Below are 22,456 nucleotides of genomic sequence, written 5' to 3'. Positions count from 1 at the left end.
GTGAGTTTTCCTACAAGTGTATCAGTGAAATTGAATCTTTCAAAACATCTTTGATCATAAACTTCCTGTATTGCACTTAATGTAGTAATTAATGAGAAACGTAAATGAGGCTGTAGAACTTATGAAATTCAAACTAATGTGATACCGAAAGTGAAAAATGAGAAAGGAGGCTGGTGGGGAGTTGGAGGGTGGGAGCATGCTGGCATTTGGAAGTATACCCTAAAGACAATATTTTATGTTACAGTCCTTTAAATATCAGATTGAAGCTGGATACAAGCACCCCTATGAAAAATATTTTTATATTACATTTTACTTGATAAACACTTAAGTGCTTGTAGCTTGTAACCAGTGTAACTTCAATGGGGAAACAGCATGAACAATTACCTATTTATTTCAAAATACCAGCAGCTAAAGGAATATATCTGGGTCTCTAGGTCTGTGGCAGCAAAACAGATTAGTATTAGTCCTGTTTTCTGAAAGATCAATGTGCATTATTCTTTTTCCTTACAGCTTTGTAAACTAAATTACAGCAGCATGATATTTCAATGATCCCTCTTAACTTTATCCAAAACTGGATAGTAGTTATTCTATACAATGTAGGAAATAATGGTGTAATAATAAGTACCATTGCTTGTGAGAAAACAATGTTTTCTTACAAAGATATTTTCTTTATTTATGTCAGTGGTTGAATTAAATTGTTTTGTTTTTAAAAGGAAAGTTTTTAATACTAGGAACATATTTACTGGAATTATAGGAATAAAAAAGTTCCTCAAAAATACAAAATTAAATCCCCCAAAGTTTAAAAGTTATATATAATATGTGTTATTTAGTTTGGTGAAACTCTTGGGATTATGATCATGGTATTACAAACCATGTAGTGTGGTTTTTTTTCAGTGAACATTTCAAAATCTTTTGCACAATAATATTAAAATTTCTGTCATTTGAACCATTGGAAAAAAAAAATCAGCTTTTAGAATTCAAATGAAATTTGAATTTAATTAGGTTTATAAGCATTTCTTATTTTATATTTTGTCTTTCCAACTTTCTTTGCTAAATGACACATAGTAGCAGTTGAAATTTTTAGACAGTTGGTCTTTATATAGTCCTGTGTTTTCCTTTGTCTCTCTGAAATCCCAGATGTCGGTGGGCTAGTTCCAATGGATCAATCTTGGTGGGCTGTGAGTGAAATGATGATAGGAAGGTATTTTGTTTAATTACAGTATGGTTTATAAGTAGATGGTAACAGAAAGCTCTTGTAGATTAATGTAGAACTATCAGTTCTGCTGGCTTCATTTGTCCTTTCTCATGCTTTACCTCATCATTCAACTTCTCTTACCTTTTTTCTAACAGTTACATCGATCCAGAAGAGCTTTAGCAGCAATCATTTTCTTTGCTACAGTGCTGCAAATATGTGCTTGTCTGGTCTTAAGTATGGTGTGTCCTGGTGTATGGAATTGTATAGTCTGGTTAAAAATGCTTTATACAGACAGTATGAAAGATGAATCTGATGATGTTCATCATGTGTTATGTGTTTTTAGCTGATACTGTATCATTTTATGATTCTTTGTAAATCACTATTTTATGTTTTGTAAAAAAGCCTTCCCAAGAAAGATACAGCTACAGCTGTAGAATCTGGAGTAGCATTTTGTGTTTGGCATAGGTAAACTATTTTATTTAATACTACATCTTAGTGTTGACCTATTCGTTACATTACATCTCTTCTCACCCACCCAAATTTTTGTCCCATTTAATACCATCTTATACAAGCTATGTTTGGCATGCTTGGTATTTAGAAAAATTACAGGCCGATAGGCTGTGCAGGATCCCTTGTTAAAACATGATTACTTAATACTTTTCTCCTTGAATGAGAATTAAATCAGTGCTTCACAATCAAGTTTCTTGTGCAATTGGAAGAGTCGGTCTTTCAAATCCAAGGGGAATAGTTTCTTATTTAACTGGGTCTTCTTTATAAAAACTAAGGAGACTTTAACAATTAGTGGTTTGCTGAATTATGAAATCTTTACTACCTATTTACATTTCTCTTGCAGTTTCAAATAAAATCATAATACTTAACTTATTCTCAGATTATTTTTTTTGTCAGTCAGAACACTTTGTATGCATCGTCTGTGAAATGAATGCTTAAGTGCAAAACATCACATTAAACCTATAGAAATTTCACTTTGTTCTATTCTTACCTATTTGTCCACATAGTAGACACCTTAGGACAATCCTGATTAAACCATTCACTGTCAACTACACTTTTATTGCTTATAGGTGATAGATAATCTGCCATTTTCAGCCAGAAATATCTAAATCTTGTCCTACATAAATGGAACTGATGATGTCCAATGCTATTTGGAAAGTTATACTCAGTATATATTTTTATTCATGTATATAATTACATGTGTAACCATATATAAAATACAATGTAAAATTTATAATATTTATAATACATAATATATTTTATACACATCCATATCATCGTTGTCAAGATAGGAGAATACATTGAGGATTCTGTGGGGATCAGTGCTGGGTCTGGTCATCTCCATATTTTCACTTGTGACCTGGATAATGGAATATTAACTCTGCAGCTATCACTTAGTTGCAAGAGGCTGCATATGTTTTGGATTAGACCCTTTAGAAAGTTTTTATGTTTCAGTGGTATGATCTGAGAAATAGGGATAAGCACAAGTCTGTACAGTTAAGGTTAATCTACCTACTTAGAAGTAAGATGGGGTACAACTGACTGTCTAGGTGACAGTTTAGCAGAAAGGATCCAGGAATTGTAATGGAGCATGAGGAGCATGAATTGTCAAATCACAGTACTACAGAAAGGGAAAACAAGACTGATATATAAACAGAGGTGTTGCTTGCAAGACAATCTACTTAGCCATGTCTCAGTTAAGAACTGCGTCTAGATTTAGGCACTCCAGGCCTTCATTAAAAATGTTTGCTAACTGTGAAGAGTCAAGAAAAGTGGGAATGATCAGAAGTGTAAAAGTAGTCTCTGAGAAAAATTCAATGATTATGATTGTTTAGTCTAGAAAAGAGGAGGTTGATATGGGACACACAGTAAGTATCATCAAGTGCATACAGCTGCTGCAAAGAAAAATTATGAAAAGCTTTTTAAGAGTAAGGATACCAAAGGAATGTAGAGCACTTTTGGCGGGGGAAAATGTGTTTCTGTATTGGGAGATAGATCATTAAGAAAATTTGTTTAGAATTATACACATATAGTTGATACTGTATTGAAGTACAGAAATGCTTTGGATGACGTTTTGAGTGCCTTTCCAACATCATGATGCTCAATTTAAAGTCATAAAGTCCAGTTTCTGTCCATACTCCTATGGTTGAAGACAGCTGGCAGTCCTTTTTTTGAGTGGAAGTGCTTCTGTGACTCCCAAATTCATTGCTTTTGTGCCTGACAGAAATTGGCTTACTAAGTCAGTTACGGTAGTTTCTTGAGGCTGTCATCCTTGTGTAAGAATGTAATTACTATAACTAGCAGTGCAGTAATTAAAAAATAAGGTATTCTGACAACTACGTGGGGAAAAAAAGGAAGGGAAGTTAAGAACCTTCCAACAGTAATGGCAAGATAGTGTCTTAAAGGATTACATGGAGGGAGATTTCATGTATGTTTTAGGCATATACAGTATATTCATTTGACAGTGATAAAATATGAAAATAATATTGTTTAAATGTTAATGTAGTATAAATTAAGGTCAGATGTACCTTCTGGTACACTTACATATTCTTAATGTTTGTTATAGTTATGCTTATCTGGGCTTTAGAAATTCTATAGGGTATATGACAGCTCATGCACTCCTATGGAAAATTCAGCAGATTTGGAAGAACTGTTTTTTTGTTTTGTTTTGTTTTGTTTTTTCCAGCTCTGCATTCCCTGAAATATTTCGTAAAACACAGATTCTCATGCATTTATCTCCCCTGCAAGTAAGCAGTCATGTAAAGTTCTACAGTTGTATGTAAATAACAATCAAAATAAATATTCTAGTCTTCTAGGTATTATTTCTTAAGAGTAGAGCCTGTCTTCTGGATGGGGAGAATTTATGTCATGTATTAGTTATGTCCCTATGTTAGAGCAAAATACTGTGCAATATCTTTAAGGATTAATAAATGCAATTGTTTTCTTACAATGATGCTTTTGAAGTGTAAGACTATAGGCATTTTAGTCTTATACAAGATAATACAATGCAGTGGTTTCTTGGATGTGATATTTATGAAATGGAAAAGAGGCAATAGCTTGAACCCTGACTTTCCCAGAGACTCTAGATGGATGAATAATGTATGAGTGGGATTTATTTTCTAGATTAGTTCTGAAGTGGTTGAATATGCAGCAGGCAAAGTCAAAGTTACTAGACAAAAATAAATAAGTGGAGTTTTTTAGCACCTGCATATGAATCAAATCAGTTTCTCTCTGATTTTGGTTAATTGAATTAGCTTAATTTAAATATTTATGTTACTAGTATGATGCAACTTGGCAATATACAGAGGACCTAAATATATTTACAGCGTTCAAGGTACTGTGGTCTGTAGCTAAGATTTTTCTTACGCATCTAGTTGGGCCTCGCTTTCAAAATGACTTAAAAGTTACAGCTTATTGGAAATCAGGAAGAAAAAGGGCTAGATCCACCTGGTTACTCTGACAGAGTCCCTCCCCAGCTTTCCTGCAGCCCCCTGTAGGGACTGGAAGGCCACTATAAGGTCTCCCCATTGCCTTCTCTTCTCCAGGCTGAACAACCCCAACTCCCTCAGCCTCTCTTCATAGGAGAGGTGCTCCAGCTCCTCGATCATCTTTGTGGCCCTCCTCTGGACTTGTTCTGACACTTCCATGTCCTTCTTGTGTTGGGGAAGAAAAAGGACAATATACAAGCCCCAAAGCTGAACACAGTGCTCCAGGTGGGGTCTCACACGAGCAGAGCAGAGGGGGAGAATCACCTCCCTCAGCCTGCTGGCCATGCTTGTTTTGTTTTGGTGCAGCCCAAATACGGTTGGCTTTCTGCTCTGCAAGCGCACATTGCTGGCTCATGTTGAGCTTCTTGTCAACCAACACCCCTAGGTCCTTCCTTCTCCTCAGGGCTGCTTTCAATCCATTGTCCACCCAGCCTGTATGGATGATTGTCCTATTTCATCGGATGTTTAGACCTTAATGCATGTTGAATGTGACTCCTATTTTGTGACCCAATTTTTAAAGTATCACTGTGCCACTAGTAAACTGGACTGTTTTCATTATCATCACTGTATTTTCTTAAGCTTAGATTTCAGTTGTAGCTTTCTGAATATATGATTTCTGTACCTATTGTATTATCCAGTAAGAATACCATTAAAGCATTTGTCTAGGAATGTATGATTTATTTAAGAAAATATTTTAAGTTCTACAAATGAAATTGTAAATGGACCTCAAATATAAATTTTTCATGTACCAAAAATGTTCAACTATAGATTAAATACATTACCATTAAGGTCTGTAGCTGTTTATGAAAACAATGAAAACAGAAAACAATCAATATATAAAAACTCTAACCTATTTTGCTGAAAATAATCATCTGTCCTTTTTGAAAGAACTCAGCTTTCAACAGATTTGAATATAATTTGAAGTGTCTTTCCCAGACTGTGAAAATCTTCTATAGACATTTTCATGTCAGATGAAGCACTGAAGTTTTACATGCAAAGAATTTTGTTTTCATTCATTCTAAACTGGTAATATTTCTTGTCTGTACATGTCCATGCAAATTTTTAAGCTGGTAGGCACATGTAATTGTTTTCAAGCCATAGGGCTCCCCTTTCCTGTTAGATTTGCAGAATCAAAACCTGTTCTTGTAGTACCAAACAGAAGAAAAGGGGAATTAGGAAATGTAATTGCAAATGAAATAAAAAGCAAGATCCATTATGTATTAAGCTATGATGCCCTGTAAGCCTGGGGAAAAAAAAAAAAAAAAAAAAAAAGGGTAATTTAGAAAAGAGCATTCCTTCACTGTGATTTATTCCATGTGCATTCTGTAGCTCCATTAGTGAAGTTACATGCTTTTTCCAGTATATTTGAGGACTTGTGACGAACTTATCCTCCTATGCTTTTTTCAAGAAACAGGATAGTTGGATGTTTGCGATGCCACTCTGTCGTCTTCTTGCCAAAAAAAAAAAAAAAGTAAATGTAAAGTAATTTGTGTCAGGTGTATGCTCCAAATGAAAGTCCATCAATCATTTTTGGCCCTTTAGTGCAATGATTATCATTTCAAAGACGCAGGAGGACATTAAAGATAATGGCTTCTCTGTTGTCTATTATCTCTAACAGACTTCACATAATTATTAACATGTGTTCTCATTTAAGAAGAGTGTCAATATTTTGAGTGAATTGCATTTTTTTAACTGAAAGGGATATGTCTGTCAGCAAGTTTTTTGTCCATCTAACTAAATGAGGAATTACAATTAATGAATTTTGTGTTTCTGCAAGAAGAGCAGATACTGCAGAAAATGTTGGAAGCTTTGCAGGGTTGAAACACAATGACTGTCTTCAGCTGTCTGCATAAGATAATAAACAGTGTTCAAACTTGAGTAAAAGTAGTAAAATGCTAGTGCGTGCTCTTCTGAGGCACTCTCACTTTCTTTTATTTTTTGTGCTGTGCTGAGAAGAATGAATACAGCATTTCCTTATTTGCCACAAAGCTCTGCAGTCATGTAGGATGGGGAAGGTATCCATAAAGGGTAAATATCTATTTTGTGGTTTTGTTTTATTCACGTGGTTTTGATAGAAATTACTATCAGATTTACTAGATTTCTTACCCCTTATTTTATCTGGAAATATTGCCACTTGCTTGTCCTTTAGAAAGGAAAGCTAAAAAGTGGTTTTTTTCTTCATCCAATAGAATTGCAGTTAGAAATACATGTCTCCTAAAATATTAGGAACATGGATAAAATATAAAACTATGGTTCATCCAGGTTAAGTAAATGGTTAAATCTCGCTCTCCTTTGAGAAGGTATAGAAGAGATAATGTATAGTATTAAGCTTCCAAAATTTCATTGGTAGTCTTGCGGTGTTTATGTAGAATGGCCTGCGGGGCGTGCTTACTTGCTTCTTGAGCAGGATATTCCTCTTCTGTTTCAACAGGGTTTCAGCAGACTACTTATGGGTCCAGGTTGTTGACTTCACTATAAAAGTTAATGAGTGGGAATGTAGGGAAACACTCTGATATACAGAACAGCCTTTTAGCTTATAGTTTCTCTCAATAAATTTAAATATTATGGAAAGAATCCATGCACCAGCAGGAGGAAGGATTTAGCTTTTAATCACTAAAGTAAACTGAATCTGTTCAGATTTCAGCACCAGTAAGTGTCCTGGACAGAATGTAGACATTGCAGTTAGACAAAACAGTGAAGTCTGACGTGTAATATTTAATGAAATATATTTCTGGCTACATTAGAGAAACACCTTTTAATGGGAATGACAGAAGAATTTATGAATGTATTTGAGCTTCAGTATGCCTCTTCTTTTAAGTTATATGATAAATATTGAAAGATATAAAAGAGGTACTTGTTTACAGCAAATCAATGAAATAACGTTAAAAAAACAGGGAACACCACGTCGAGCAAATAATGTTATGGATCAGTGAATTAAATACATTAGCACCGGCAACCACTGCTTTGTTACTGAGCCAGTAGATGCTGCATCCATTACAACGATACATTCATAGTCTGGAGGAGCAGCAGGCAGCTGGCAAACCCTGCCAGCTGGCATAGCAGCATCAACTGGTGTCAGCTGGATTTTAGCTTCTTACCTGTCACTGCCAGCAAAATGCAAGTCCCAATATGCTGAGAGGTGATCAGTGATTTGTCTTTTAAAAGCATAGACTAAATAGTTCAATGCAGTCTTTACAAACTTCCATTTTATTTCCCTTACGGTTTTTATGAGCTAGAAAACTGCAGAATTTTTTGTATCTCCTTTCCGTTTAGAATTCATACAATCATTTAATTATCTGTCAGTAATTTCCCCAAAATAAGCATTATTTGGGAGCAAAATGAGTATTTTGGAAAACATGTTCTTTGTTTTAGCACTGATTTTATGGTTTTGTTGCAAAATCTTTCAAGTTGCACATTGGTTTTAAAACCTGTAACAAAAGTCCTATGTAATTCTTCAGTATTACTACTGTGTTTTAGAATAGTTTTATGCCCAATTTGAGCTATTCTGTTGTCTTATTGCTCCATTTTTGCTCTATAATGAATAAAATATTAGCCGTCAATTATAGATTTCACTTCACTGAAACTATTTCAGGTAGTCTGAGGCTAGTTTGATGTCTGGTAATTGTGACCATGTGTACATTTGTCTAAAATGCGTGTGAACATACAGTTGGTCAGGCATTTTAAAACATGAATCTGTTCTAGCTTTTAAAATCATACAAGCTATTCTTTACATTTATTTTTCTAGCTTTTTAAGGTGAAAGCCTTGCTTAGCAATGGAAGCTAGTTTGATCATATTTAGAGGATGTTTTAGCATGTAAAAATAGTAGAATGATTTGAAATGTCGTATTATCTATAACAGCTATAGTCTGGAAAGGTTTTGCCTCAAACTAGGCATGTCTAATGGGGTTTATGACAACCTATGAATTTGCCCCTGAACAAGGTCAACCTGGAGGTCAGAGAATGCTATACAAATTGCATACTACTCAAGCCTGTAATTATCCCTGTAAGAAGTTAATGTGCTGAGGAGTTCAGCAAATTCATGTAGAGCTTCAGAAATGACCATGATGAACTGAGCAGTTACTTATATTTGCTCTGAAAAAAACACTGATAACCGGATGTGATGCCTAGAGAGTATTAATTTATGGTAACTTTTAGCCGAATCATCCTGTCTGATTGTGTACTCAGGAGGTTAAGAGCCTGAATTCTTTATCGTTTGAAGAAAATATTTTAAATAAAGTTTAAATAGTATTCCTTTCGTACCATCAAGGTAATATGCCTATACCTATAAATTTCCTACCATATAGGTACTATACCTGTAAATTGAAAAAACTCTCAGGATAGATTTTATTCCCAATTTTGGCAGAAAATAAGCAACATCTACTCTAACATAAGTTTATTTAATTTTGAATATATACAACAGGGACATAAAGTCAGATCTTTGTTGTTATATCTTTGCTGATCTTGTTGAAGGTGGCATGTATTTGTACTTTTGTTCATGTATTGTCCAATTTCAGCACTCTACAAGTAGTAGTAACTAACTGCATTTTTCAGGTGAAAGCGTCACTATTGCTTCTCTTTTGCCTGTATTTTTCAACTACAAATCCATTTTTATATAGGTGAATTACTATGTAGTCGCACAATTAAATATTCCTAAACACAGGGAAGAAATATTTTTATAAGTTAGTATAAGTTTATCATTTAACTATCTGTAATATGAGCATCTATAAGAATATTCCAGGGAAAACAACAGTTTATAGTTTTGAATATTATTAAATATACAAATATTAATATAATCCAAATATTAAAATTATATTTAGATGCATAAATTTAGAGAAAACTTAGCTATTAGTTTTAATTTTACATGTGATTTATTGTTATTAATAATATTTGTTCATCAGCACTATAATTTAAGCCAACTACTTGTATCTTAACAATTTTTTTATATTTTGAAAAACTTTACATCTGTGTTGCATTTTGTGATGTGCTGCTGTCGTATATCCCCTTATGATGTAAATCAAAATTGCAAATACAAACAGTCCAAACATTGTGGGAAGTTTGGTTCTGAATACAAGTTTCACATATCGAATCTCTCTCTTCTAACATCTGACCTACATTCTAAAATCCTGGTAGTTTACCTTATGTTACTTTATTTATGGAATGATAAACATAAGTATCATTAATTTAAATTGACAGGTTAATCAGCATAACTTCTTCAAGGTTTCCCTCTCTCTATTTTTGTCTCTTCCCTGCACCCGATATCTGAAAAATTACAATTTAAAAATTGGTGTATTATACTCACAAGAGGCTGTTACCCAAAATATGAACAAAATCCTCAAATCCATTTGGAATATCAAAGGCGGGGAAGAAGCAGAATCAGACAAAAGTGAAAGGAATCCTTTTAGTAACCCCTGCTGTTCCAGAGAGTGTTGGAAGTACACAAGAAATTTCTTCAGTTTTCCTTGGTCAAGAAGTGAACCTCTGTCAAAAAGACTTAGACGTGTTCACACTGAAAGATCAACTCTCAGACAAGCTAAGGAGTTCCTACTCAGAGTATCTCACGGAGTTTTGCCCTGATCAGCTTAAGGAGAAGGAATAAAATATATGTAACAGAATAAAGATTTGATGTGCCTTTCTTTTTTTACCTCTTAATAGCATCCTGCAAATAAAAGCTGGTGGTCTTTACCAGTGGTGAGAATTCAAGCTTATGTTTATCAGCCATTCAGCCATTCATCATTATCAGCCATTAAGATGCAGAGCATCAGTATAAAGACCCTACTACTTCCTTTATTTAATAAAAATGTTTGTAGAGACATTGAGTTCAACTCACAGATTAGTTTCTGTCATTTATGTGAATGAAGACTTTGCAGAATGTTCATTTGATCTCATGTTATTGAATTATCTTTCTAGATTATCAAATTGTTGGATGGAAAGCGATCTCAAACGGTAGGAATTTTAATATCCAGTTTACACCTGGAGATGAAGGATATTCAACAAGGTAAGTGTTTCAAAACTATAATGTACCATATATACATGGTTATTTTCTCATAGGACCACTTAGAGAATTTCTTACAGCATTTGCTTTGAGTATGATCCTCTTATGATATCTTAAGAATTATTCTTCCAGTATGTTCTAGTATATGTAAAAGCTTCATCTAAATAATCAGAAACAAATTTTGGTACAACTCCTGTATCTTTTCAGCTCACCCATCACTTTTCTCATGAGAAAACAGTGTTTTCTCAAAATGTTTTCATATTCCTTTTCCTTCCCTGTGGTTCCCTCCTTTTGCCTAAGCAAGTCCCACACTGACAAAAATTAATTAGAGGTCTTGTATGTAAGTCTTTAGGGTTTCAAACATGCAGTTGGTATTTGTTGAATATTTAAATTTTTCTTTGCTAGCAGTATGAAATGCACATCCAAAACTGATGCAGCTACCATGTAACAAGAAGATGATTATTGGATGGTGTTTTTCAAAGCATGGGGCTACTCAGTGTATAAATTCCATTACTGGTAGAAATTATCTGAGTTTGCCAATGCAACTGTAGAGAAATAAAGATTTTTCAGAACCCTGGGGTAATTCAGATTCTGCTTATGTTCTGGATTTAAAAAGATATTGTTTAAGGATATTGTTTATTTCTTTTTCACATTAAAAAAAGGAAAATATTCACCATTTAAAACAACTGCTGGAAGAATTCAAGTTGATGTCTCCTTTTTGCTATTGTTTTCCCTCCATCACATGCAAATGCTGGGTAGGGTGTTGAGATGCTGCTGGCATTGATTATTATTAATTTCAGAAGAGCCTTTGAGCATCTAACACTTTAAAAGCACAAGGGTTTACAGATGGCTCTTGGGGTGGAGAGAAAGAAGAAGAAGGAACAACTTTGTGCCTGCCAGTATTGTGTGAAAGGTATCAGAATGAGATGGGAAAAAAACTGCTATTATTAAAGATGTCAATAATTTACTGGCAGGAATTATAGCAGCATAGGATAGGATAGCAGCTGTAATATAAAAACTGAATAGTATTATTGAGTTTCTTCAGAGGTACTTTTTATTTTCTATGCCATGATGTTCTACTAAAATAAGGCATATGTGACTGCAGCATATCTATTTCTATCTCAGTTGTTTGCTGTACTTCTACAGCCTTTGAAACCCTCTGACCAATTTATCCCAAATTTGAGAGAGAAGAATAAGCGTTCAAAATATTTGTATGTGTATACACTAGCATTTTAGTTTGAATTAGCAGTGTGCTGTTGAAGCAAATCTACCGGTTTTCCCCTTAGCTGTGTTTGCAATGCAGTCTGAGTGCACAAATATCCTTTGGAATTAAATTAAACTAGAATTTGTGTTCAGGGAGCACACCAGCAGTCTTCACCTATAGCAGGCTTTAAAGTCCACAGTATCAGACGAGCTAGTTTAAAGTACAACTCCCTGAAATGTGCATAGTGTGAATAGTGCATCCCCAGTACCATCTGTAGATCTACAGGACTACACTGCTTGCAGTTTGTGGACACTGTTAATGTAGTCCTACAAGTTTAATGAAAATTAGAATGTTAGTAGAAGAGGGACACCAAAACAAGTGTCCTGTCACCGAGGAAAGTTTGTAACTCATCGCCTGCTCTGTTCTGAGAGGTAGCAAATGACTGGCCTGTCACCACATGTGTTGCTCAAGGCAGCAATAGGGTATGTATGCTGTCACTTGCTTTTGGAAGCAGCTAGGTGATACAAGAGGAATTTGGGAATACTGTGGGGTTTTTTTAGGGGAATTTTTTTCCCTTTTTTTTTTTTATATAAATTTCAAAACACTATGAGTGACTCTAATCAAGATCCGTGTGTAGATTCTATTTGGGAAAAAAAAAAGAAAACCCAAGAAAAAGAAATAGTTCACCAGATCTGGGGAGAACATCTGTATTGTAGAAGGGTCCACTAGAAATGCATCCTATAATGAGGACAAAAGTAGTTATATTTGTTCTCCATCTAGGGCATGTTTTTCTCTTATTTTTTGTTTAATTAAAAAATGTGTGGAGTCCTGCCTTTCAGCATACTTTAAGGGCTGCTGTAGTCAATGACAAAAAAGATCATAATAAGCTAAATAGCTCATGACAAAATTTAACCAAAAAAGAGTATGATCATTTCATGCATTTGATGCTGAATGTCAAAAGTTTTTTGTTGTTTTTTTTGTTTGTTTGTTTGTTTGCTTTTAGAAAGTAGAGTTACAAAGAGTTACTTCTGAGAAAAATAAAAATTAAACACTCATTCCTTTTTTCAAACCACTTTCCATTGCATAATTCAGTATTTGAAAGACGAGGAAGAGAAAAGTTAACTGTCAGCTTGCAACAGAGAATGAATAAACTTGTAGGAAAAGAAAACTGAAATGAAAAATAGGGCATGTAATTTTATTTCAAGTTGTTCTGACTGTATGTCTTGAAAAGCCATAAACAAAAGAAATTACTGTCCATATATAATGCATTGTTACTCTATTTTAAGTGTCATTTATAGGTATAGAAAAACCATCCCCGAATTACTTCTGTGAAGAATTGTCATATGCATAGAGAGGCATGCAAAAAAGTAGACAATTGTAGAGAAAACAAGAATAATCACAAGAAAAATTACCTACTTCTCTAAGATACTGTGAGATTTCTACAATCTGTAGGATTACCCTCCCAAGCTAAAGTAAATAGCTTCACAGTATATTCTTTAGATAACTCAGCAGTGCAAAACAAATAAATGATCATATCTGGCACCCAGATGTTTCAGCTTGCATTTGATAATGAGCCAGCTGCCACACTTTGGGAAGGGAATCTCCTGCACATGTTAGTTTGAGAGAATTAAGTTCATCCTTTAACAGATACACTTAAATTCTTGCTGTATCTGGGTACAGTCTAGAGAGATGGCAGGGTAAAAATGAATAACATTTTGTGTAGTATTGACACTTATATGATGAAGAGGGAAAGTTTATATCGTCATACAGCACCTGTCCTTATGCTCAGTTTTTTGGAAGGTGGGAGAGGAGGAGAGATCCTAAGTGCTGTAATGTTCTGAGAACACTAACAAATGTTACTGGTGAATTTGGTACTGAAGAGGGCAATACCGTTTCTAGTTAGACCACTATTAATAATATTAATTTCCTGAGCAGAAGTGGACAGAATGTCTGTCTCAGTATGCTATATAGAACCTGTATATACACTTAAAAATCAAATAGAGGTAAATTATGCATAGGTTTGAGATTATTTTCAAGTCATTTTCACTGTTGTTGTTTTTTTTTTAATTAACATTTATATAGAAGGGATGAGGAATAGTGGAAATGAGCTGTTAGATAAGGAACATGCTGTAACACTGCAGACTTAAAGACATAAATTCCTTTTCATGGGTGTGCTTCTGTCTTACTTCTGTCATTGTTCAGCTGAAACATTACAGCTTGAGAGACAAACTTGTGGCTCAAGACTACTTGTGTGGCTTTGCTGTTAAAATATTACGACTCACTCCATAGTGAGGAGATTCAGTTATGTAACTAATGGGAAATGCTGGTTATAAGTATATGCAAAGACCCTCTGTGGGCACTGGTCCCAACAGCTTACTGGCCATCGTTCCAGTCACTCAGGCAGTTCCCTTTAGAGAGCTAGCCATAGCAGTAGACTAGAAAGCAAATAATAATAATGTTTTTTGTAGTTTAGGTCATCTGGGCTGGCTTCCCATGAGGTACTGAGAGAGTAAACTCAAAAAATTTTGGGAAAGCTCAGATGAAAAATAGTTTCAGTTACAGAAAGCAAGATAAAATATAGATGCCTGTGTCCAAAAGAGTAATTCTCCCAAATTACTGCCTACATCACTGCCTGCATTTTGCCACTAAAATTGTGAGGCACAAGAAGTTCTGCTTCTGTATGTTGCTGGAAATAACTCCCTGTCTAATACCTCCTGTTTCTATCAGGATGCATTAACTAGATCCTCTCACATACCGGAATATTTTCTTTGGGACCAAATCTATGAGATACGGTAGATCACACCAGATGCACACTTTATAGCTTATTGCGCTCTTTGTGGCAATAAAGTACCACATTACTCCATGCAGAACAGCTGCAGACTGTGCTAGCACATTTACCCAGGCAAGTGCTCAACACAGGGTAGTGCTGTAATGCTGTCAGAACTTAGCTTGTATGGCAAAGGAGAGAGCTGAATGCTGATCCTTGGCATTAAGACTCTTTCTAATGCTAATTATATATATATAATATATATATATTATTTCGTAGACTTTAGGTGATTAAGTATAATGTGTAAGACTCCATTTATTAAATCAGAATAGCACTGGCCAACCTGTAATAGCATGTATGGGGACCTAGTATGTTTATTGTGCATTTGAAGCATTCTTTTGTTTACCAAAAATGTAAGCTAGGTATGCAGAGGCACATTAAGCTTTGAAGGTAATAGAGAACTTAGATCATACTTAGATGGGATGAATTAAAATTGATTTTGTTACAAAACATGGGTCGTGCCATCTGCTTTTGTAGATTCACCTTCATGTGGAAAAGATTTATTAGGGGACTAGTATCGCAATAATGATATTCTGATGATGGACAATGCAAATGGCTATCATGCCAATCTACATTTAAAAAATTGCTTTGTATTGTGGGAGGAGACAAACTGACTTACTATAAAGAACACAATTATAATACTATTGTGCAATGGCAGTCAACCAGTTAGAAAAGTGTTTGATTGGTCTTCTCCAACTTGATTTGTGATTTACCCTCCGTTGTCAACATATTGAAGCAAATAATTGGAAGAATGTGAACAGCAGCTTAACTCTTCCACGCTGATGATCAGTTCAATAACCGTTCAAATTATATTATGTTTCTAATCATTCTGTCATTTCTGTGTGGTCTTCCTCTAATTAGAGGCTATACAAGTTATATAAATAGGCTGCATAGTTTTAATGCAATTTATGGCTTATGACACATCTAAACCTTAGAGAACGGTGTCATTTTTAACTAGGCACTTGTCTTAACACCCAAGAACCTATGTCTTATATGTATAATGCAAGCTATTCCAAAGCAACACTAATCTGCAAACCTTAGTGGGCTCAGAATTTCTAAATCCCAGCTTGTGTTTTAACCATATCATGTGGCACAAATAATTTCAGAATTCTATTCTCTATTATATTTTGGTAATACTTCTGGATAAAGTAAAGTGTTTTGGAATATTTCTTACTTTCACTATATGAAAAGAGTGTTACGGATTTTCAACTAAAATATTTTGCAGAATGGAAGCAGAGAGAAAAGTTACAACTGTTGTTCTGAAATTGTGTGACTTTTCCATCTATACAGAATATTATGCATATGCATTCTGTGCATTCTGCATACTATGGATGAAGTACAGAGATAGCTATATACCCATCTCAGAAGCTGGAAAGCAATTTCCTTTAAAAGTTATTTTCTTTGTTCTGGAAAATTCACAACATATGTTTTTGTACGTCTGCCTTGGGCATCCAATCTAATGTTGGTTGCCAGAGTCTTTTGCTTATGTCTTCTTGCAACAGATGAGCTTTCCTAGTCTTCTAAACCTACATTGTGCATATGGTGCTTCTTAGTATTGTATATCTTAATGTTTTTGTGTTGTGTGATTGGTGAACGCTGGAGAAAGCCTTTAAATAAGTTCAAACCATCAGATCAATTTTTCAGAAGTAAACCAGAGCAATTTGGGTATTTTAGGTGGTTTTGTCAAGTAGGGATTTGTATTTAACAATCATAGTGACTTTCTAGTTGACTAGAGGGAAGTGATTGCCCCACTCTACTCTGCGCTGGTGCGGCCTCACCTCGAGTACTGTGTGCAGTTCTGGGCACCACAGTACAAAAAGGACATTAAACTGTTGGGGAGTGTCCAGAGGAGGGCGACGAAGATGGTGAAGGGCCTAGAGGGGAAGACATACGAGGAGCGGCTGAGGTCACTTGGCCTGTTCAGCCAGGAGAAGAGGAGGCTGATGGGGGACCTCATCGCAGTCTACAACTTCCTCGTGAGGGGGAGTGGAGAGGCAGGTGACCTATTCTCCATAATCACCAGTGATAGGACCCGCGGGAATGGTGTGAAGCTGAGGCAGGGGAAGTTTAGGTTGGACATCAGGAAGAGGTTCTTCACCGAGAGGGTGGTTGCACACTGGAACGGGCTCCCCAGTGAAGTAGTCAGTGCACCAAGCCTGTCTGAATTTAAGAAGAGATCGGACTGTGCACTTAGTCACATGGTCTGAACTTTTGGGCAGACCTGTGCGGTGCCAGGAGTTGGACTTGATGATCCTTATGGGTTCCTTCCAACTCAGGATATTCTATGATTCTAGATCAGTCACAGTTTCATTTGCATTTCCCAGTGATGAGCTTCATGTTCTTATGATACCGAGCCTTACTCAGAAGAATATAACACATAAAAGAAATCAAGTACTTTCAGGCCAAATGAATGCAACTTTTGCAAGCTCTTCTTATTTAAATAACATATTTCTGTTTTATCGTGAAGGAACAGTTAAGGTAATTTCTTCATATTTCATGGTTTGTCACATTAAGTGGCGTGATACTGTTGCATATATGTAAGCTCTGTCGTCAGGACTTAAATCCTGATTTAACCAAAATGTGTTTAGTAGGAGTGAGGCTGTATATGAGAGTCAGCCTTAAGACTTTTGGTATTTAAGCAAGTTAAGAAGAAAGAACTGTCTTTTTCATATTTAACCTTTAAGCTCTACAGTTGTATGTAGACTGCAGACAGTACGCTTTAAATTCTCAGCTTTTCTTTGGTTTACATTTTTAAAGTGATAAAATAGAGCATGTGAAAAATCTGTGCCAGTAGGGAATCTGTTTTTTACAGTTAGATTCATTTTTAAAAAGAGTCTGTTAAAAACCTTTGGTAAAAGTTTATATTTGAAGCATTACTCTTAGTATGTGAAATGTAGTTGGCAAGTGTTTTTATGTGTGCCTGTTAGTTTGAATGCATGATGCTGATCTGTTTTTTGTCCTAGCTGACGGTTATTATATCCTAATGGGTGCAACCCTGCACTAATGATCCTTGTGTATATAAATTCTTCTTGTTGTGAGCAGACACCATAGGCCACATAAAAATGTTTGCCTCAATTTCCCTGCAAAAAAGGATCTCAGAAACCAGACTTGGCCAAGTAACAGATTTTTTAAAGGTAGAGGAACCCAATAAAATTACCAGCTTTTCACAGCATGAGTCTACTTCCTTTCAACATTGTGAGGTGTAGGTGAAATATTCTAACTGAACTGACAGTGTAAGGAAGACAGCTAACTAGAAAGCAAGATAAAAGTAAAAACCACCAATGATGATTGATATTGTAATAGCTATTAATTGTTTTGGAGCCTCTTTTGTAGATTTATGATACTTCACCTATATTACTTACACTTATGTGAGTCTTGATATAATGAATTTCAATGCATTAAAGTATTGTTGCTAAATTCACTGTATCTGGAATAGCATTTTGAAAAACATCAAAGCTCTTATTAATTTTATTAATGTTAAAATACATATGAATAAAGCTTTCCTGTGTTTTTTAACAAAACAAATTGAAAAGGTTTAGTTCCTTGCAGCTCTAAGGAAAAAGTAAAGTAATTAGTTCCTTTGATCTAGAGAAATGTTTTTTTTTTCAGCTGCCCCAACTCAAGTTAATTTACAGAACATACTGTGAACGTATTGCACATGCTATATTTTAGGAAGAATATGAAGAATACTGAGACACCTGTGAATTTAGGGATTTCTTCCAGCTTTTAAAATCAATGTTTCTTTAAAAAAAAAAAAAAAGGAGAGAAGAAAAAAGTAAATGGCCAATTTTTGTAATTCTATATGTTTTCATTTTTGTCTTCTGCTCCAAATGTGTATGGCATTAAGTGTGATCAGTTTGAATGAAAAAAGATAGAAGGAAAAACATAAAGATGTAAAGTACACAAAGGTGAAACGAATCTGCTGTAGATTTTGGCAGTACTTCTGATTTTTTGGAAGTGTGTCTCTACATATGCTAACATCCTAAGATGTCATTCTATCATTGAATTGAGAAATATGGCTAGATTTTTAACTGTGCCCTGTCTGCATGGACATTGCCAGTAACAGCAGGACAGGTTGTATATCAAGTAGGCCAGAAAATATTTTCTTGATACTTCTGTTGAAACACACAGTTGCCCCAAAAGATAAAATAATACATATTAATGTCTTTTAACACTGATTATTGTTAATTCTGTTTAAAATTTGTTAACGGCTCATATTGTGTTTTATTAATCTCAAACATTTTGGCATAGGGAATAGTTTATCATGTTACTTGAAAACAATGCTTTTTTCTTAGGCCTGTTGTTAAGTACAAAAAAGTTTTTAACTACAGAGCATTTAGCATTAAAAAAACGCTTTGTGATTTTGGCACCATCTTTGTCACAGTTATATGTACAAACATTGATATTCCTGTTAATGTGTTCTTTTTTCAAAATCCTTGCTGTAATTCTAATAGTTCCATACTTAAAAGATCTACTATTTGTTACGTGTTTTGCATTTCTAGTAAGAGTTAAAATTACCTCCTATAAGTTGTTTTTCTAAACAACTATGGACTAATAATTTTTTCTTCATAAGCAGATTTCAGAGTATCCCAAAATAGAGTGGAAGTGAAAGTGTAAGGGAAAATTTTTGAACTAAATATGCGTATTTAAAAATCATAAAGTTAAACATGTTAGACTATGAAAACAATTTTCCAGTACCTTTTCTAATCACTAAGGGTTTTTTGAAATTTCACTGGATAATGCAAAAGATAATGCAGTTCATGGAACGGTCTTGCTAGAGCCGACAGATGATCTCATAGATTCAATTCCTAAGGATTTTTCTTTAAAAACAGAATTTTATCTAGCTCTATAGGTGGGGTTTTATATTTGGTTACACTCTTGGGAGTTTTGGATATTTAAAATAGGACAAAATAGCTGTAGGTATTGTTTTGTTTGTTTGTTTGTTTTTTTCATTGATATTGTCTTCTTCAATACAATTATTTACTTCTAAGCCAGGTGTAATGTCAACAGATTGAATCATAATTGACAAGCAAAATTTTAAAGCGTTCTAAATGTCATTGAACCTTTTAATAAAATTAATTACCCTGCCACAGAGAAAATTTACTAGCCTGCTGGTTAATATCACAATGTAAAATCATGGGGTAGGTGGAAGAGCAGGCGAAAGCTTATTACTTTTAAATAATTATTTAAAGATGTGTTACTTGCCTCTTTCAAGCTTGGATTGCAAATACAGCAAACACTTTTAAAATCTTCCAAATTCACTAGTAGTCAAGTTTCCTTTGAATAAATATAATCCAGTTGAAATTAAAAGTTATCGAGTACTAGTAACAGGGTGGTTCACTGGTTATGTGGGAAACTGGTAGAGGCCTTAATCTTGATTCTTTTGGGATTAGTGTTCCAAATAACACTTAAACATAAGTCAGTAGTTGGGAAATTGTGGCCGATCCCATTAGGAATCTTGATGAAATAGTGTTCTAGAAAAATTAAACATCCAAGTTATTCATCTGCCATTGTGCATCTCTTAGCTTGCTGGACTTTTACATTAGAGAGCATTAGAAAGAGCAATGAACCAATACACTGCCTAAATTTTAATGGGATTTTCAAGTGTTGGAAACACATAATACTGTATAATCCAAATGTAGTAAGATTTGGAACTAAGCTAGGAAACATTTTGAGACTTCTCGTTGTTAACAAGCAATAATTAATCATTGAAAAGTATACTTTTGGTGTCTGTGTGAGATTTAGAAGTCTTTATCTGGAAATTTTCTTGTGGGTATTTTTCTAGTGGATAAAGCTAACTCAATTGCAAACTTCTTTGTGAAGATACCTTAAAAATCTTTAATACAACTGATTTTTTTTTTGCAAGTTTGTCTATCTACTTCCCAAGATTGGTAGCTCCAAGACAAGCTGATCTCACAGTTTCATATCTCCCTGAACTCCCATGCACACAGTGATACTTTAAATGCCCTAACTCTAAATTTCTTCCTATTCAGCCTTCTAAGCTACTGTGAAATCTGTGCTATTCGTTGTCTGGTATACAGTGTTCTCATGTTCTCCAGGCTGGCAGCTGCACAGGAAGCTGACCACCTGGCAGGTCATATCCTTGACTGCTGAATATACTGGAGAGTAGAACTCTGTTCTCCTGAGATAGAGTTTATAATAAGTTCTTGCATGATTGCTGCCATTTAAAATCAGAAAAATAAGATGTTGAAAATAGAAATTATTAATTGGATGTAAATACATTTCTTAACTAGGGCAGATCTCTTCTGTATGTTTCCCAAGAAACAGAATTGAACTCACAGTTTGTTTTCTAACAACTAATTTGTGACTGTATCCTGTACAGCTATTCTGTGTGTTGATGACTCTGTAGTAGACCTGGAAACACTGGAAGCACTTTATGAGAATGTAAGTAAGTTGGGATACATCTGTGCTTAATCACCATAGCATTCAGAATTTCAGATGTGCAATAAGTAAAATTTTATTTTATCTTGTCGTTTAAAACTAGAGACATTATGTAAAACAATTCTTTAAGGAATTTAACAATAATCCAATAGGTGACGTCAAAAGATATCATTGAGATGCGTATTTCTCTGACTGGCTTAAAAGTCAGAAATTTAAAACATTGGCGTGCCTTTGGAATCAGGCTAAAATGATGTAACAGTAAATGATGTGACATTAACAAAAGAAGAAACATCTAGCAATGTTCTCTTCTGAACTGCCTGAAAAATACTGGCCTTATTAAGGGGATTTTGTGTGCTAACATGCTGATTTTTTTCTCATCCAAGATGTAAGTGGATAAAGCAGTGAACTCAGGCTAGTGCATTGCCATCCTTACCTAAGTTGCTTTGTAGACAGCATTCTTTAATTTAGACTGTGATGCTGAAGTTTCATACAAAAATATGTTTACAGTTGGCTGTAGAAATATCAGAGCTATATCTATGATCCAAATGCTTTGAAGCATCCTATAGCAATATTTGCAGTGCCATGCCCTACAAGGATGCCTTGCTTTATGAACATGGTAGTAAATGGAACTGCAAAGCAGTGAAGGAAATTGTCATACTAGATCAGTGCTAGCTCACTCTTTTGGATAGTCTAAATGTGTCCATCTAAGTATATAATTATTTGCAGACAAACAGGTAGAGCAATAATTTATTATTTTGTTTTAAAATGTTATTAATTACTTTATATTAATTCACTCAGAGAGCACAAAAAGATGAACTGGAGAAAATCAAGCAATATTATCAGACTTCAAAAGAGGAAGAACTGAAGCTTCTGGACAAACCAGAACAGTAAGCGTTCTTTTCTTAATATTTTATCAGTTATGTAGTGTAGTCCTTTGGTGATATGTTAAAAAGAATCTTTATACATAATATTTGCTAGATAATAATTTTTTTCCTGTATTTCAAGGCATGGTGTTAAATTTGTGTTTATCTTACTTTTTTCAGACGTCACAGGTAATACTTGGTCTACTTGGAGCACCAAAACTGATTAAATATGTGGCCTTAAATCAATAAAAAATTATGTTTCTATTCTTATATTTGTAGAAGGCTTATCCTTCCCTTAGAGCTCTTAAGGCTCTTTTAAATTAAAAGCCTGGTCCCATAAAGCAGGGCCAGACTGATTTTGCTTGTTAATACTTTGGAGGAGCTAAACAAACAGAAGGTTTTGGGGAGTCCAAGGCACAATTTACACTCAAGTCATGCTGTTTGAAGGCCTACTAGACTGATTCCACAGTTTGTCT

At 34.7% G+C, this 22,456-nt stretch overlaps 1 protein-coding gene across 4 annotated transcripts in view; it reads left to right on the top strand.

Annotated features, from left to right (window-relative positions):
- FMN1 (formin 1) overlaps positions 1-22,456 on the top strand; it is a 211,646-nt gene that overhangs the window by 118,077 nt on the left and 71,113 nt on the right. For all 4 annotated transcript variants that reach the window (XM_080595284.1, XM_080595283.1, XM_080595282.1 and 1 more), the window contains 3 exons: positions 10,600-10,687; positions 21,059-21,120; positions 21,916-22,004. In XM_080595284.1, the coding sequence (XP_080451410.1) occupies positions 10,600-10,687; positions 21,059-21,120; positions 21,916-22,004 (239 nt within the window). The remainder of the gene's footprint in view (positions 1-10,599; positions 10,688-21,058; positions 21,121-21,915; positions 22,005-22,456) is intronic.

This window comes from Anser brachyrhynchus (genome assembly GCF_964034855.1).
Source record: "Anser brachyrhynchus genome assembly, chromosome: 5".
Taxonomy (NCBI): Eukaryota; Metazoa; Chordata; class Aves; order Anseriformes; family Anatidae; genus Anser; species Anser brachyrhynchus.
The sequence above is the reverse complement of the archived record's forward strand: the minus strand, read 5'-3'. Positions and strand labels throughout refer to the sequence as shown.